This window comes from Seriola aureovittata, chromosome 17, assembly GCF_021018895.1.
Source record: "Seriola aureovittata isolate HTS-2021-v1 ecotype China chromosome 17, ASM2101889v1, whole genome shotgun sequence".
NCBI classification, from domain to species: Eukaryota; Metazoa; Chordata; class Actinopteri; order Carangiformes; family Carangidae; genus Seriola; species Seriola aureovittata.
Genome location: NC_079380.1, coordinates 24,249,271 through 24,268,030, shown reverse-complemented (window position 1 = coordinate 24,268,030; position 18,760 = coordinate 24,249,271). Strand labels below are relative to the sequence as shown.

The 18,760-nt window shown below is 43.1% G+C and overlaps 1 protein-coding gene across 19 annotated transcripts in view; it reads right to left on the bottom strand.

Annotated features, from left to right (window-relative positions):
* The window catches only part of LOC130185367 (NACHT, LRR and PYD domains-containing protein 14-like), a 72,347-nt gene extending 54,148 nt beyond the window's left edge, over positions 1 to 18,199 (bottom strand). For 9 of the 19 annotated variants that reach the window (XM_056401809.1, XM_056401815.1, XM_056401812.1 and 6 more), the window contains exons 1-3: positions 18,096 to 18,199; positions 17,577 to 17,726; positions 16,071 to 16,190 (exon numbers count right to left, since the gene is read on the bottom strand). In XM_056401809.1, coding sequence (XP_056257784.1) covers positions 16,071 to 16,190; positions 17,577 to 17,707 — 251 coding nt within the window. In that variant the 5' untranslated portion in view covers positions 17,708 to 17,726; positions 18,096 to 18,199. The other 10 variants (XM_056401822.1, XM_056401826.1, XM_056401823.1 and 7 more) reach the window with 7 other exon arrangements.
* Between the last annotated feature and the right edge of the window lie 561 nt (positions 18,200 to 18,760).

The following is an 18,760-nucleotide window of genomic DNA, read 5'->3' as shown; positions in this document are numbered from 1 at the left end:
GATAAAAATATTTTGTTGGACCGGTTTCCTGTTTTTGAGCATTTTTTATTAAAAATTGATGCTGCATGTAAGATATTACAACTTGTCAGATAAAATTATCAGGAGGGGTTTAATTTCTTACCTTTTTATATTGGGGCATATTCATGTAACACTTCTTCTACGTATTTCTATAGGCCTACTACTTATTTATAGTGGAGCATATCAAATAAAATGTGTTGATTTTGGTCATTTTTTACACTGAGATTTTGTCCATGATGATTTGTTTTTTATTGTCTTACCACTTTGATCCACCAAAACCTTTTCCGTTTTACTCATATCTAAATGTATTTATTAATTAAGCCACTGTTATTTCATATTATATACGTAAAATGAGTGCCAAGCTGCATGGTGTGAGTCTTTGTTATGAAATAGTTCAATACAATAATTTCAATGTCCACAAATGTAGCACAGAAGCCATGTATTTGTATTAAGTACACCACTGTCCTAGATATTTGATTTGAAAAAAGCTAAAATAAATCAAAAGGATTTAATTAAACGATAATGAATGCCATTGAACATTTAGCAGTTTGTATACTGAACACACAGTGAGACGTGGGGAGTAAGTGAGACGATGATGAGGCTAATATATAGATAAGAAACAATTACGTTGGAGAAGAAAGGCTGATAAGTGACCAATAACTGCCACACAAAATCACATAATCAAAATATATTGATGCATGAAAACAAACACTCACCTTTATGCCGTTCATTCAGCTTTCCAACTAACTTTTGTACATCCCTATTCCATTAACTAGCGGCTAACGGTAGTTGACGGTGGAGACCGTTAGCGACACCGGCTGCTACTAAAACGGCGCGAATAACAAACGTATGTTGAACTGGTTCATGTAACAGTTCACATATTTCCCTACGAACAAGTGTAAAATTATGTAGGTTAGCTAACGCTAGCTAACGACAGCTCCCGTGAGCGCGTGGGTTGCTAATAAAACGGCGCGAATAGCAAAGTTAGTTTTGCCTTACAAACTAATGTAAAAGGAACTTCGTTAACTAACACAACGGACGTTTGTATCGTCGACTACTACTAAAACAGCGCGAATGACTAGGTTATGGTGAAATGGTACATGTAACAAGTAAATATCTTTCCTTATAAACAAATGTAAAATAAATCACGTTAGCTAACGTACTTAATTTAGCTTTCGTTGAGTTAGCTAACAACAACTACCTTTAAAGTCATAGGGGCTAAAACGGCGCGAAAAACAAAGTTACGTTAATATTAGCTAATGTCTACGCCTTATTCGTTGACATGTCACTTAACTAACTGACATGTCAGTTAACTAACATGGCACTCCAGTTTAAATTGTGACTCACCACTGAATCTCGGTGCTTTGACTTCGGTCACCTCTTCACCTGCTTCAGTTACATGTTTAAAAAGATCCTCAGTTGAAAGGAGCAGGGTGTTTTGGTGCAGAGGTCTGTGTGAGTGTCATGGCTGGAGAGACACGGTCTCCACTGACTGTACGTTAACGTGTGTGGGCGCTACAGGGACTTCATGGTGCATTCAAGTTCACCTCGTTAACTAAGGAATCTAATCTCAAATGGCCACGAAGGTTATTTAAGTTCACCTTTTTCTTTTTTTCCACTCTTTTAAATACATAAACTGTGTGTATTGGACTTACCATCATTGTACCAACATTCAATAGTATCATCTACTGACCTGTGTCAATTTTCTTTCTGTTTTTTTGTAGATAAATAAATGACATAAATTAACCCATGATCTTCCAGCACCATCACTTTAACTGTTAACTACTGTAGATCTTATAACTAACAGGCTCAACAGTTGTTTGTTCATGTTTCTGTTAAAAACAAACTAATCACCTACACTATCAATACTTTATTATTCTTTCAACCAATCAATTTAATAATTAGATGCTAGAAACATAATATCTTATTCACTTGTATAAAGCAAGGTTTTAAAATTTCATTAAAAATATTAAATGGTAAATACAGGAAAACTCTCCAACACATGATTCAAACAAGTTTCACTTATTTCATCTATTATCTGATCTACAACAATTCAACCATGAGAAACTTCTGGGGACATTGAAATGAACTAAATGTGCTGCTTGGAGCTCGGACCACACTCTGTCCACAAACATGGACTTCAACACAAAATCACTGTTTCTCATCATTTCTGTTGCGTATAAAAATAAAAGCATCTCTACAGCTTCATGCAGTTGTTTGGTTTTCCATCAGGTCAAAGTTCTGGATAGAACCTGGTTCCTGCTGCTGTTTTATTTCTGGTATCACCTCCGCTGAGGTTCCAGGTGAGCTGAGGAGACACATGAAGGTGACATGAAAACACCGCAGGCTGCTGATTGGTCAGAGAGAATCGTCACTACTGCGTCATCGTCGTGCGAGACGGGACGTTCTGAACAAACCCGCCATTTTTAAACAGGCAGCGACTGAGCAGCGCTCACTGTAGACTCTTTATTTCTGTCAGTCATTGTTCTGAACTCTTAGTACGACAACCACAGAAACCACCGTGGTCAATGAGGAGGAGCAGACTCTGGTGAGGTTCCCTGGCGTTTGGAGATGACGTCACAGCGGCTTTGTGCGTCGTGGTAGAAAAAGGAGAACTGGGGAACTGGAGTTGAGTGGAGTCGGTACCATGTGGTGGAGAAACGCTGTATGAAACACGGGTCCTGCTGTAGCACCAATCCCATTAGAACCAGATGGAACCAGCGACGTCCTTCACCTGTCCATCGTGTTGAAGCTCCTGATGCACAACAGCTGTCACCTCATCAGGCTGGATGAGGACGTCGCTGGTTCCATCTGGTTCTAATGGGATTGGTGCTACAGCAGGACTCGGGTTTCACACTGTTGCATCTCCTCACTGATGGGAGCTCGTGACGTTCCCTGTTTCCTGGTGACGTCTGTGGCGTGATGACGTTGATCGACTTTGTAAAGTCAAGAGGTTAAAAAAAAAACAAAACATGAGTTTTTTCTCATAAATTTGTCACTTTAATCTAAGAACATCACCGCCCCCCTACAATGAACTTAATATGTTGTCATAACAACCACATTTCAACCCATCCATCCATTTTCTTCCGCTTATCCTCTAGTAGGGTCGCTGGAGCCTATCCCAGCATCTTTTCGGGGCGAGAGGCGGGGTACACCCCGGACAGGTCGCCAGTCCATCGCAGGGCAAACACATAGATACAGACAACCATTCACACTCACAGCCACACCTATGGTCAATTTAGAGTATCCAATTAGCGTAGTCTCCATTTGCATGTCTTTGGACTGTGGGAGAACATGCAAACTCCGCAAAGAAAGAACCTTCTTGCTGTGAGGCCACAGCGCTAACCACTGCACCACCTTGCAGCCCCCACATTTCAACCTCCAACATATTTAGAAATACTGAATAATGTGGAAATTAGCTGCAATTCTCCATAACGCCACATGATGGAGCTGATTAATCAGATTCATCACTGTGGGATCAGCTGATCTGAATGAGACAGAAAACAGTCCAGGAGGAGGAAGAGGAGGAGGGGGAGTCTCAGTGTGTGTGCAGACGCCATTTAGGACAGATCATTCAAGTCAATTTTATTTGTAAAGTTATCTCAAGGCACTTTCCAAATAGAGCAGATCTAGACCTTTTCTTTATAATATTATTTACAGAGACCCAACAATTCCCACCAAGAGCAGCACTAGGCGACAGTGGCAAGGAAAACCTTTTTTTAAGAGGCAGAAACCTCGAGCAGAACCGGATTCAGGGTGGGCGGAGCCATCTGCCTCAACCAGTTTGGTGAGAGACAGAGAGACAGAGAGAAAGAGAGAAAAGCACAGAGGAAGAGAACAAGAACATACGGTGATAGCAATATTAATAATAGTTATAGTAGCAGCAGTAATAGGGTCAGTAATGTAGAGGCAACTGTAGTGCTCATACTGATAAACAGTAGTGATGACGGCTGTTACAGTCTCCAAAACTAAAGCTCAAAAGGGGCAGGAGGCTGCAACACATGTAAAAAGGACACCAGACAAGAATAACTTTTCACCCAAGCTTTATTGAAATACCCCCAAAATATATCAAAATAAATATTTTTATCATCCTAAACCAAAAGAAACAAAAAGGACCGGTGACCCCGGCCGAAATAAACAAAAGACAGGAAAACGCTGGGCCAACCACGCAGAGGGCCGTCGCTCCCAGCACTTCCTCCTAGACTACCTAAACCCAACTTAACCTAAAACAAAAGACGAATAACATGACTGCCCGTAATCTCCTGCCTGAAATAACATAAACTAAAATAATAAAACCCCACCGCACCTAACTGTGCGTGGAGGAACGATCCGCTTGGAGAAGGAAGAGAGGACAAAGAACCCTCACCCAGGTACAGCTGTCTGTGTCTGTGTCTCCTCCCCCCAGTCTCTGTACTCTCCGCCCCTCTTATCCCCTCCCTCTGTCCCTGAGTGCTGATTGCACCCAGGTGTGCTCCCAGGTGTGCACCAGGCAGAGGGAACTGGGAGACATGAGTAGCAGCGAGAGAGGACAGGACACCACACAACCAGGGTGCACGTAACAACGGCTAATAACATTAATAACAATCATTGTTAATTATAGTAAATTTGAGCAGGTTTAGCAGCAGGTGTTAAACAGGATCATGGGGCAGTAGGTGGTTTGCAGTTGCAGGTCCAGACTCTACAGCTGCAGCTTTGGAGGCGGGAGGAGCTGCAGGGAGTAACAGGAAGGAGATAGAGAAGGGGAACGGAGAAAGAGAGGCACACAGCCTGGGCGCTTCATGTGCTTGAGGGAAAAAATAAACAGTTTGAATGATGCAGTGATAATCACAAAGTTTACAGTGATCTCGTCGGCAGAACAACCTGGACTATACTGTACTGAGTTTACTGGTTTATTGAGACTGAGGCCCCCCCGCCGGTGGTAGGATGGCAACAGGTACAGAGCCTGAGTTTGTGAAAGAATAGGAAGCTAACTGCTCTAAACGTCTAAACGTTACAATAATCGAGTCTTGATGAAACGAAAGCATGAATTAAGATTTCAGCATCAGTCTTAGATAGAAAAGACCCAATCCTAGCTATGTTACGTAGATGAAAAAAGGCGGTCTTGGTGATATCTTTAATGTGCTGATCAAAGGAGAGGGAAGAATCGAAAGGGACACCCAGATTTTTGACTGTCAGACTATGAGAAATAACACAGTTATCAAGAGTTAATGTTAATTGGGGCGTCGTGTAGCGTAGTGGTCTAAGCAGGCGCCCCATGTGTAGAGGCTACAGTCCTCGCTGCAGTTGGCCCCGGTTCGAATTCCGCATCGGACGGCCTTTCGCTGCATGTCATTCCCCCTCTCTGCCTCCCTGTTTCCTGTCACTCTCCACTATACTATCAAATAAAGGCATAAAAAAAAGCCCAAAAAAATATACTTTAAAAAAAAAAGAGTTAATGTTGATTGATCAAACTGGTGTCTATGTCGAGTCGGGCCAACGACCAGCATCTTGGTTTTGTCAGAATTTAGGAGCAAAAACTTATGAGACATCCAGCTTTTCACGGCAGACAAACAAACCTCTAGATTTATAATCTGAGAGGAATCATACATGTACAACATACATCTGTTGTATGTGTATGATGACAAGATCTCATCATCATAACAATGGAAATTAATTCCATAACTGTGATTAATTTGACTTAAGGAGAAATATAGAGAGAGAAAAGCAGAGGGCCAAGAACAGAGCCCTGGGGTACTCCATGTTTCACAGCAAGGTATGTTGACATAGTGTTATTATAGGAGACGCGCTGTGTTCTGTCAGATAAGTAGGACTTTAACCAGGTGAGGACCAGGCCAGAAACATAGAATTTGGTTATCATTTTGTTTAAACCACGTTTCACAGAGACCAATCATTTCCAGCTTGTGCTCAAGAATCAAATGAGTCCACAGCGACTGATGATGGTCTGTCAGGTCCAGAGGAACACACAGGGGTGATGGTGGACTGGACTCTGTGTGTGACAGTGGAGCTGTTCTCAGATCAGTTCAGACTGCAGCACTGAGAGTCGTCTCCACTTCTTCTGATTCCTCTGTCAGTCACTGGATGAAGCTCTCCTCTCCACTCCACCTCCCAGTAACATGGTCCAGTCAGAGCCTCTACACACCAGCTGCTGCTTCAACATCTGGATCATCAGGACACACACACACACACACACACACACACACACACACACACACACACACACACACACACACACGCACACGCACACACACACACACACACAGACACACACACACACTCCTCTTCACCACCATCTGTTGAGAGAAGAAGAGACAGAGGAGATGAATCAGTGTTTACAGAGACGTCATCAGCTGGACTTCAGTCCTGTTCAGTCCAGATGTGCAGCAGCTGTGTAGCGTAGCCTGCTTCCTCTCAGCTCTCATGTTAACGTGTTGGAGTGAACACTGAGCTGGAGGCTCACACACCTGCAGAGACTTTTAGCATCAAGTCTGTTGACTCTGCACATTTCCCTCAGTCCACAGTGGAAACAAACTGCTGAGTCATGAAGGTTCATCACTGCTCCAACAGCTCAGTGATGGATTCACTGTCCTGACATTTAAACACAGAGTCTCTGTGTGTTGATGAACATCTGGTCTGTTCCTCACACATCACCTGACAGATAAACATGGAGGCTGTCACTGAAAACATCTGGCAGAGGGACAGATATACAGATGTGCTCACTGGACTTCAGCAGAGCTTCTGGTCTGTATAAAGATCACATGGTTACAGAGTGTAATGATGCTTCTGTGGAATAAGAGCCAGTGACTGTCAGACATCAGACTGATCTCAGAGCTGTGACAGAGATCAAACTGATCAGGTCTTGAGTTGTGAAATGAGAGAACAAACTGTCTCAGATCAGATGTGACAGTTTGATGAATGAGGACACTGTCTCTGTTCCTCTGTGAGGCTGTCAGCTGTAATCAGCTTCACTTCCTGTAGACATCAACTCAACAACAACAGTCGTCTTCACATCCACTCAGACACATGATCACAACGAGCTTCTGGCCGCTCTGATTGGCCGACTGTTCTCTCTCTCTGTCTTTCTGTCCAATCCTGAGGCCCGTCACCGTTCTCCTCTCACAGCTTCACTGAGGGAAGCAGCTGCTGAGAAGGTCGGAGGTTTCCAGGAAACACTGGCTCTTTGCTCTGATACTGTGTTTAGTACAATATGATGGAAGCAGCAAGGACTGACTCCGCCCCTTTTACTGACCTCAGAGTCTCCAGTCGACAGTCTGGACTCTCCTCAAGATCACACAGCTGCTTCACATCTGGATCCTTCAGGTTGTTGTAGGTCAGGTCCAGTTCTCTCAGGTGGGAGGGGTTGGACTTCAGAGCTGAGGCCAGAGAAGAACAGCTGATCTCTGACAAACTGCAGCGCTCCAATCTGAATAAAGAATAAAAGAAGTGAATAAAACAGATGATTTAATAAAAGACTTTGGAAATGTTCAGCAGAAACTTCTACTGCTCCTAACAATAATAATCATGACACATTTTATTTGTCGGCTTCTTTCCAAACATTCAGACACTTTACTAAACAACAAGATTTGCAGTTAATGGAGTGAAACATGTGAAACCAACAGTGTGGTGCTTTTCTCTTCAACACATTCAACAAGTCAATTCAACTGTTAGAAAAATACAACAATGTTCACACTTGTGTTAAAGTTCATTTAAATTCACTTCAAAGAAAAGAAGAGTTTTTTCTTCATCAGTTGAATTTCAGTGTTTTTGTACAAATATTAGTTCTGAGGATCTTCTGTATGTTGTTGTGATAAAAATGAATTGACTTTAAGGACTCACACTGGACATTTTCTACAGTGTATTTAGAAAACATGAGTCCTCTGACTGAGAGAAATACCAGTGTGTGAGTTCTGAAGGTTGAACTGAAGTGAACAGACATTATTCATGACAACTGAGTGAAATGAGCTGAAACTGAAGAATCATTGTGAGAGAAGAACAACTGGAAACATGAGACAACCACTATTTAAAATGTCAGTAATGACTTCATTCAAAATGATTCAAGTTCTGTGTGAAGATAAATCAGCTTCAGTTGTGGATTAAAGATATAAGATCTACAACAGTAACAGTCAGTGAACTGACCTCAGAGTCTCCAGTCGACAGTCTGGACTCTCCAGAAAACCACACAGACCCTTCACTCCTGGATCCTGCAGCTTGTTGTTACTCAGGTTCAGGTGTTTCAGGTGGGAGGGGTTGGACTTCAGAGCTGAGGCCAGAGAAGAACAGCTGATCTCTGACAAACTGCAGAGCTCCAATCTGAATAAAGAATAAAGATGTGAGTTCAGACACAAAGTTCCTTCTTGGAAGCTTCAGTGTTTCATCATCTGTTCAGAGCTGAAGAAGCTTTAGAAAGTAGAAGTTTAGAAAATGAAAGTCAAACACCTGAACCAACAGGAAGCAGGTTAAAAACAGTCACATACAAAGAGTGAAAACAGCTTCATTAATATCAATGACAACATGCTGCTGCTTCAATACAGACGTAGTGACTCCACCTCTTAAACTCTACCAGCTCCACCTGTGGCTCCATCTGTACAAACTCATGTTGAGCAGCCACATTTATTAGAGCTTCTACTTTCACTGAGCTCTTTCTGACTCAAACAGCTGATCTGCAGCGTGATACACTGAGGGTCATAGGTCAGCTTGTGCGTAGTAATATGGCAGTTCAATGCTTGAGAAAAGCTGGTTCCAAAGTTAAGGGCTGTTTGACAGCAACATCAAATGGGGAAAATATTCTAAATGATTTGAGCTTTTTTCCTTGGGCATTTTGAAAGTGTCTCAGACAGTGTTTTTCTGCTGACCCCGCCCACAGCAGCTCATCACTCAGCTTCTGTGGCCGTGCTCTCGTCTCTTTCTCCAAACTGGGAGGGGCCCATCTGAATCTACTATAGCTGATACACTGACTCTGTTTAAACACCTCACACAGCCCCACGTTAAATAACCTCAGCTGTCACTTTCAGCTGCTGTAACTCCTCCCCTCACCCAACCACAGAGGAAACACTCTCTGCCTGAGCCGCCATATAAACCAAACAACATCCAGCCCTTCTTGGTAATCCTCCAAACAAACCAGCTGAGCCTCTTCAGCTTCTTCATTTTAGCAGCAACAAGCCAAACACTTGTGTTTAAAGCATCATGAGTTCACACTACAAGCTCTGCTCTTACCTGTCTCTGCCTGTCTCACCTTTCTTCTAAGCCACAGTCATTGACAGGAAGTGGCTGCAGCGTCTGCCGTGTTCTTCACTGCCTGCTTTAGACTCAACCCTCTTAGACCCAGTTCAGGGAACAGGGACCAGACTTTATCTGCCAACAAAACCCCTCCAGCCAACCTCCACTGGAGCGCAGGTTTCCAACCAGACTCCTCTGCCTCTGCTGCCAGCTCTGTGTATCTGAGCTGTTTCCTCTCATGGTTCTGTCAGCTCCACAACATACACAAGCTGCTGTGTTTCTGACCACAACAACATCTGCTCTCAGGTCAGTGCTGCACTTTCATTTAACAAGGTTCTGACTTCATTTTAAAAACTGTGCACGTCCTCTACTGCTCTGAATCACTAACACTATGACTGCTCTCACATTCTTCTGTTTGGAGTCATTACAACACACAGTTTTTTCTCTTCACCAGCTTGTTGCTTCAAAATCCTCACAGAGAAATCCTGAAAATATATGAACCAATGAAAAACTGAGAGTTCACAAAACTACAACAGTCAGTGAACTCACCCCAGAGTCTCCAGTCTACAGTTTGGACTCTCCAGTCCAGCAGACAGAAGCTTCACTCCTGAATCCTGCAGGTTGTTGTCTCTCAGGTTCAGGTGTTTCAGGTGGGAGGGGTTGGACTTCAGAGCTGAGGCAACGACTTCACAGTGAGTCTCTGACAGTCGACAATCACCAAGTCTGTGATTAGAGAAAAAATAAAATGTGTTAGAATAAAAATTCACAACATACAAAACATGTCGTCATGTGATCAACATCTGCTCTTCACATTCGTGGTTCATTTCATCTTATTGTGTTTGACATGAAACAATAATTCTCTCTCTCTCTCTCTCAGACCTGCAGATGTTTAACGTGAGTCTTTGTTTTACTTTAATCTCACAGATGAAAGGCGGGAAAATGGTTTTACATTTAGGTTCCATAATGTCCACAGTGTGAGTGTGATTGATCCACAGAGTCAGAGTGAAGCCATCGTGTTTAGAAAAACATTTTTACTGTTTTCTGTTATTAATTTGACTCCAGAAGATTTTTCTAATGAGTTGAACTCAGTGAACAATTAAAGATGATCTCTCTTTGCTTCCTGCTTCTGTCAGGTGATGCTGTTCACGTCCATACGCAGGAAAACTTTGGTGACTGTTGCCAAACGCTGCAGAAATGAAACAAACAGCTTCACAATAATGATGAATGAAGTCAATAATATCTGATTTCAGGACAACAAACAGAAAAGGACAAAACAAACAGCAGGACACTGATAATGAAGCCTTCCAATACACTGTACAACTGTTCACACACCTGGATATAATTACACTTTCAGACGTGCATGACAGACAACCACAGAGCTGCTGTTGTCACATGATGTCATCATTGACCTTTGGTGTGTAGAAGAAGACTACTCTCCTCTACAGCAACAAGAGAGAAACACCTGAGAGTTTCTGTCTCATTTAACATGATATATGGAAACACTTTAAAGGACCAGAGTGGAGGATTTAGGAGGACCTGTTCACACAGATGGAAGATAATATTCATAAGCACCTTTTCATTAGTATATAATCACCTGACACGTCTCCTTTCACAGAGCCTGCCATGTTGCAGCGCCATGTTTCTACAGTAGCCCAGAGCGGACAAACTAAACACTGGCTGTAGAGAGGGCCTTTAGTGTTTTTATGTTCCCTGAAGGCCACCATAGCTTCTCCTACACGCTTGGAACGGGAGGGGTGGGGGTGGGGGGGTATTCAGGTGGTTGCAGTCTACAACGTCACCACTAGATGGCACTAAATCCTACACACTGGTCCTTTAAAGAAAGACCATGAAAAACTTACAGAAGGAAATAAAACAACTTCACTCTTCAAATGAAAAGTTGACTTCATAAGCACCAACTCCTGCTCTGATGTGACCAGTAGCTTCTTGTAGCTCATGCTAATGTTAGCAACCTTTAAAAGCTAATGTTGACGTTACTGAGTCACTTCACTAGTTTGATGCCTTTTCTCTGTTTGTGAAGCTGTGACATCATGTTTTAGCATGAACCATTATCACATTAGTGTTTGTTGTCACCACAGTGGCTGCTGTTCACAAAAACTCACCAACTCACTTCAATGTAGAGAATTCAAAATGTAAAGTAGCACCTTTAATCTGAGCGGAGGTCTGGTGAGTTCACGTCTTTCTGACTCCACACATTCACATTCTTTTACTTTTCAAACTTGTAGTTTTCAGACCCAACCCACGCTGACTCAAGTGACATCACTGGAGGACATTTATCAGACTTCACACAGCTCCCTCTGGAGACACTAAAGGCTTTACACTGTTTTCTATATGCAGTCGTACTCCTCAACACCTGGAAACACCTGGAGACACACTGAGGTGTGAGATCAGTGACTCCTGCTTTAATTAGTTTTTACTATTAATTACAACCAAATGAAATATTAACATTTTAGTGCTCACAACATTTAAAACATCTCCAGAAGAAGAAAAGCACAACTGACCTCAAACTTGTGAAATGTGAAACAAAGAATAAAGACAAATATTTAATACTAATATTTAAGACCTAACTAAATGTAATTTAAGACCTAACATGCGGCTAATGTAAAGCTAGCGGAGCTTGGAGAGTTGGTTATCTGGTTGCTAGGCGCACGCACACAGGTCAGGAGCTGCCGTTGCCATGGCAATGTGAAAATCTGCCCAGAATTTGGCTTCTACATGGCTTCAAAACAACTGCAAATTATGAGAAAACCGTTACTTCTTTTCAAAAACTGAAAAGACCGTGCCAGACACTGAAGCCAGAAGTTTCTACAGTCTCTATTTTATTCAGATATTCCTTAAAATGAGTGAGTAAGCTCAGTGCGAAGACAGAGTGAGATTCTTTTGAATAAAAAAGACGATTACATTAGGTGTCAATGAGAGTGAGACAGGTATTGCTGCCGGACTCGGCACCCCCGTTTAAATTTTGTGCAGACCCTGCCTGTCAAAGTTACATTTTATGAATCCCAACAACTATGTCTACATTTTCAGAAAGAATTATTTGTCTCCTTTTTACGGTTTGGCCGCGAGCTCGAGTTAAAAATAAAAATAAAGGTATTTTTTACTGCTTCACGCACTCTAGCCAACTGACGCTTTCACTCTAACTTTGAAGAAAAAGTGATTTGCACTCCTCCTTTGAGTGCTCACAGTTTGAAAAGTTTACATGTTATGTAAAAACAGTTCCTGTCTTTTTGAGAGAGCAGAAGTTTTCCTCCGTTTTATAGTTTGAATCACGTTTCTACGTGCAGGTATGAGAGAGCTGGGTGACTCAGAAAAAAGGTGAAATTTTGTAGAAAAAAGGTGAAATTTTGTGGGTTTCTAAAGAAAATTCCAATGCATTCCTAATGCATTATTTATTCCCAGTTTTTTGGGAATAACTTTGGGAAAAATTGGAATTTTAACACCAAAAGTCATAGCAGCTCTTTTGGGATCAAGACGCACGTTTTGATGTATATATTACCAGGGTTTTCTCAAAGCTGCGGGACGAGTTACGCGCCGAAATTTGGCGGAAGAATAATAAACCCGAAACAGAAGATTAATAGATGCCTCGGAGCTGAGCACCCGTGGCACTAATAATTTAATACTGAGGAAGTTTGAAGAACTAATTGATAATGTTAATGATCATGTCTGGACTCACTCAGCCTTTCTGCAGTTCCTCACAGCTGGGATCAGTCTCCATCGTCCCTCCTCTGATGTGTTGTACTTCTCCAGGTCCAACTCATCCAGAACCTCCTCTGACATCTGCAGCATGTAGGCCAGAGCTGAGCAGTGGATCACAGAGAGTTTCTTCTCTGATCTGTTCTCTGACTTCAGGAACTCTTGGATCTCCTGATGAACTGAGTGATCCTTCATCTCCATCAGACAGTGGAAGATGTTGATGCTTCTGTCAGGAGAGATAAAATAACTGTTCATCTTCTTCAGGTTGTTGATGGCTCTCTGGATGGTTCCTGGACTGTTCTCTGTCTGACCCAGCAGACCTCCTAAGAGCCTCTGGTTGGACTCCAGAGAGAGGCCATGAAGGAAGCGGACAAACAGGTCCAGGTGACCATTTCTGCTTTGGAGGGATTCCTCCATGGCTCTCCTCAGGAAGACATCGAGTGGTGGACCACTGCTCTTATTGATTCCAAGAAACTTAGAAATCTTCTTATGAAAAGACTTTGGCTTGGAGTTCCTGAGTTTGAAGTCTTCTCCCAGGAAGTTCTCCAGGACCTCTGTCTTCCTGTTGGTGTAACAGTGGAACATGTAGACTGCAGCCAGAAACTCCTGAACGCTCAGATGAACAAAGCAGTAGACTGTTTTCTGGAAGATCACACTCTCTCTTCTGAAGATCTCAGTACAAAGTCCTGAGTACACCGAGGCCTCTGTGACATCAAGACCACACTGCTCCAGGTCTTCTTGGTAGAACATGATGTTTCCTTTCTCCAGATGTTCAAACGCCAGCCTCCCCAGCTTCAGAAGAACTTCCCCGTCAGCCTCCGTCAGCTCCTGTGGACTCGTCTCACGTCCCTCATGGTACTTGTTCTTCTTCCTCTGTGTCTGAACCAGCAGGAAGTGTGAGAACAGGTCAGTCAGGGTCTGGGGCAGCTTTCCTCTCTGGTCTGTGGTCAACATGTGCTCCAGAACTGTAGCAGTGATCCAGCAGAAGACTGGGACTTGACACATGATGTGGAGGCTCCTGGACGTCTTGATGTGTGAGATGATTCTGCTGGACAGCTCTTCATCACTGGATCTCCTCCTGAAGTACTCCTCCTTCTGGGCGTCAGTGAAGCCTCGTACTTCTGTTACCCTGTCCACACATGTAGGAGGGATCTGATTGGCCGCCGCAGGTCTGGAAGTTATCCAAACGAGAGCCGAGGGAAGCAGATTCCCCCTGATGAGGTTTGTCAGCAGCACGTTGACTGATGACTCCTGTGTGACATCAGACACAGACTTCCTGTTGTTGAAATCCAGTGACAGTCTGCTTTCATCCAGGCCGTCAAAGATGAACAGAACTTTACAGACAGCGAGCTGCTCTGCTGTGACCTTCTGTAATGTTGGATGGAAAACATGGAGCAGCCTGAGAAGACTGTACTGCTGATCTCTGATCAGGTTCAGCTCCCTGAACGAAAGCAGAACCAGCAGACTGACATCTTGGTTCTCCAAGCCCTCTGCCCAGTCCAGAGAGAACTTCTGCACCGAGAAGGTTTTTCCAACGCCAGCGACGCCGTTGGTCAGAACCACTCTGATGGGTCTCTGCTGGTCAGCTGAGACTTTAAAGATGTCGTGGCACCTGATTGGAGCGTCATGGAGGGTCTCCATCTTGGAAGTTGTCTCCAGCTGCCTCACCTCATGTTGGGTATTAACCTCTTCACTCTGTCCCTCTGTGATGTAGAGCTCAGTGTAGATCCTGTTGAGGAGGGTTCCACTTCCTGTTCCACTTCCTGTTCCACTTCCTGTTCCACTTCCTGTTCCATCAGTTCCTTCAGTCACATGTTCACATCTGCTCCTCAGACTGATCTTATGTTGATCTAAAACCTGCTGCTCCTCCACAGAGACTTCACTCCTCTTCTCTCTGTGAAGACATTTCTTTATCACTAACATGTCACAGTCACAGGTCAACATCTCTGTTCTGATTGGTCGCCAACCTCAAGAGGGCGGGGCTTCACTAACATGAGCCGGTCTGTCTAGTCTTAAAAGTTTAATTCATCAAGTCAAATTAAATTCTGAATATAAAAACTGCCTCTTGATTTTAGTCTATTACATTATGTGTATTCATATCTTGTTAAGCTGTTATGAAATATATTTTCTAACAAATATCTTAAATCATTAAAACCCTTTTAGATATTTCTGTGTGATGAATGTGACGTTTTTGTGAATCTTTCAGGAGCTGATAATGTATTGAATCTTGATTCTGTATTGATCCTATCAGCTCTTTGGTATCTGGCCACTTAAAGCTGGAGTGCAGGACTTTTACATATAAAGGAAGGTGTGTGAAATCCAAACCTTTGTTAAATGAGTTCTCACAGAGCTGATTAACCCTCTCAGCTCCAGGTAAATCTCTGTATTCTGCAGTATAGCTGCGTTTTAAATCTGCTGTCTGCGGTGACTTTCCCTTACTGCGCACCGGTACTGATGCATTTGAGGTCAATAAGGAAAGACTGATTTTGGAGAGCTGGAGAGGCCAGTAACAACAGAGAGTAACCATCATTTACCAAGCGTCCAAGAAAAGTTCCTGATTCTCCAGATAAAAAGAAACTCTCAGAGGAAACAGAGGAAACTGGTGAGGCTTTTCCTGGTTGGAGAGCGCTGACAGAAGAGAGGGGACTGATGGTGTTTGTAAAATACTTGGAGTCGGCTATTTAACTATGACATTAACTTCACCTGAATAATGACTCATCGTCTTGGAGCTGATTGATGGTGTTGCTGTGATTACTCTCACTGCCAGAGGGGGGAGACACTAAATGATAAAGTGTCACCTCCAACATGGAGACACTGTGTTTCTTCTCTGTCCTTCTGTTGATTGACAGGTCTACAGACTGGTGGAGCACAGAGCTGTTGACATGAAATCAGGCTCGTGTTCATGCAGCCACTTTCACACTGACTGAGGTTCATGAAACAGTAACATGAGAACGCTCTGCTTTATAAATCTGATGCAAAGACTGTGTGTGCATGTTTCTGTCTCGGAGTTTTTGTTGTGACCAACACAGAGTTTATGAATCTAGCTCCTGGTTTCTCCCTGTTTCCTTCACATGTGTCTAATAACTGAATCATCTTCAGCTCAGTTTACAGTAGAAACAGCCTCTTACTGTGAGTCTGAGGGTCCAGGTTCATCACTGAAGTCTGGAGGTTTTTCGTTGGACCGGTCACTCTTCATAGACAGACAGATGGATCCTGGAGACTCTGCTCTCAGTCTCTGGTTCTGACCTCTGCAAACACAAACATGTTTTTATTCATATCACATCGATCACTGATCAATTCTCTGATGACAGAGTCGATGTGGGAACTCTCAGCTGACGTCACCATCCAGCACCACACACTGTACTGAAGGATGGAAGCAACACAGCTCAAGAAGCAGAGTCATACAAAGGTGAGATGAGAGGATCAGATGTCTGTGACCCGACACCGCTCAGCATCTGTATCCTCAACCTCAGCTCCACTGTGTCAACATCTGGATCTACCTGGTTAACAGTCCTCAACAAGAGACAGTGGACAAACACACAGAGAGGCAGAGTCACATCTGCATGAATATCACTGATGGTCTTGTGTGTAATTAAAGGATCATTCTGATGTTATTCTACATTTCTGTTCTTGACAACAAACCTCATGAAAAGACCCAAATCAACAGAGTGTGTGTGTCTCAACACTTCCTGTCTGTGTCTCTCAGCTCGGAGCTCATTGGTTCCTACTGAAGATGTAAAGCTTTAAAAACACCTCACAGATATATACTTTCATTTTTTAAAAGTCTCAGTAATTTCCTCAAACAGCTGCTCACTGTCGTTTCTATCAAACAAACAGGAGGAAACATATAAAACGTTTGTTGGGACTATTTTCAGCGGCGGATGAATCCACATTTGGTGCTGTGGTGAGTATTCGGGGCAGCAGGACGGAGTGTGTGGGACTGAGTCTGAATAAACGACAGTGTGTGTTCATGATAATGAAGGAACATGTCACCCAGTGACACAGTGTGGTTCACTGATGTCTTTTAACATGGAGCTCTATGGCTCAGAGGAATAACTTATATCAGGCTGTGATAGGTTTGGCTCTGCACATGGGATTTATTGCTGATAAGAAAAATATGGACAATCACCAGACTCAGCGCTCGACCTGAACTGATTCTATTTACTGCATTTAGTAACTTTACTCATGAATCTGGTTTCCTCATTAATTATTCATCACCTTTGTTAACAAATCCAAATGCTGTTGGTCAAACAGCGTCTACAGTGAAGCTCTGACATGTGAAACTCTTCATCATTCAGGCTGTAAAATGATCCTGCAAACTGCTGTAAACTCTGTTAGATCCCAGCTCATCAAGGTTCACCACACCACCCTTTAATTACTGATGTCTTTAAATCTCTGTCATGTTCATCAGCCGCAGGAAGAATGTGGAAAAGATAAAAGTTCAAATGTTGTTTAATATCTGATTCATTTCACTAGAAACAAGCGACCTGAGCAGTTAGTATTAATACACTGATAAGCCTCAAGAACCAGGAGGAACTTATTTCCTGTTACAGGCTGTGACGTCACTGCAGGACCTCAACACACTAAACACTGTCACAGTCTGGAGGTTCACAGGTTTGTAGCAGGTCTCTTACTGTGAGTCTGAGGGTCCAGGTTCATCACTGAAGTCTGGAGGATGTTTGTTGGACCAGTCACTCTTCATAGACAGACAGATGGATCCTGGAGACTTTGCTCCGTCCTCCTCTTCCTCCACACCATCACTCATCTTCAGGACTTCAGTCAGTCTGAGAGGGAAACCAGTAACACTGACTGTGAGCTCAGACACACAAGAGTCAAGACAATCTGTTCAAGAGTCACATGCAACATAAAGAGAACAGGAAGTAACACACACACTAACAGAATATACAGTATAATAAACTCCAGCTGCTCAGTCTTCATGTTCATTATTCAGCTCATCACAACGTTGAGTCAAACTGTTGATTGTGACGCAGAGAACAGGAAGTACCACAGCTCATGTTGTTCCCTCCTTTTCTCTCAGTGTCTTTGTGTGGACAGAAGTTCACTCTGACTCTTCTTCCCTCCACAGTCCACAGGGAGAAACTGACTCTGAGACTTTCACAGTAAAATAATAATAATGTTGTATTTACACTCACCTGCCTCAGGCACCAGTTTCCTCCTTCTGCTGCGTCGACTCAAAATGGAGTCTGAACTAACACTGAACACTTTCACTTTCACTTCCTCCTCCCCTTTGCATTTACAGGTAATCACCTGAGTCTGGCTCTTCCTGGATTTCTTCCTTGCTTCTCCTAAGAGTCTATCTATCCTAAGTGCTCCCCCTGCTGGGCCCCCAGCTACCATTACTCCTTCTCATCCAGATCCACTGACTGGATCTTGCTGCCTCATCTGACATGTTCTTTAAAATTTTCCTCACACTCTGTCCACTTGCTCCTAACTCCCTAACTCTGCATACCTGTGCTTCTTCCTTTCATATGCTTCCTCAACTAAGGCCTCCCACGGAACAGTCAGCTCTATGAAATATACTTTCATTCTACTCCTAGACCACAAGACTATATCAGGCCTTAGCTTTGTACTGGCTATTTCCTGGGGAACAACAAGCTTTCCTCCTAAATCTACCTGCATTTCCCAATCACAAGCACCTTCTAAGCTGCCTTGCCTTCTTGTTGTCTTACCAACTTTCTCTCCCTCTTGAACAAACTTGATTGCAACTCTCTTTGTTTTAGGTCCTCCTAAATTTGCCTGCCTCCATAACTCTTAAATTCCTGCAGCTAAGCTTTTTAAAACCTGGTAATGTCGCCAC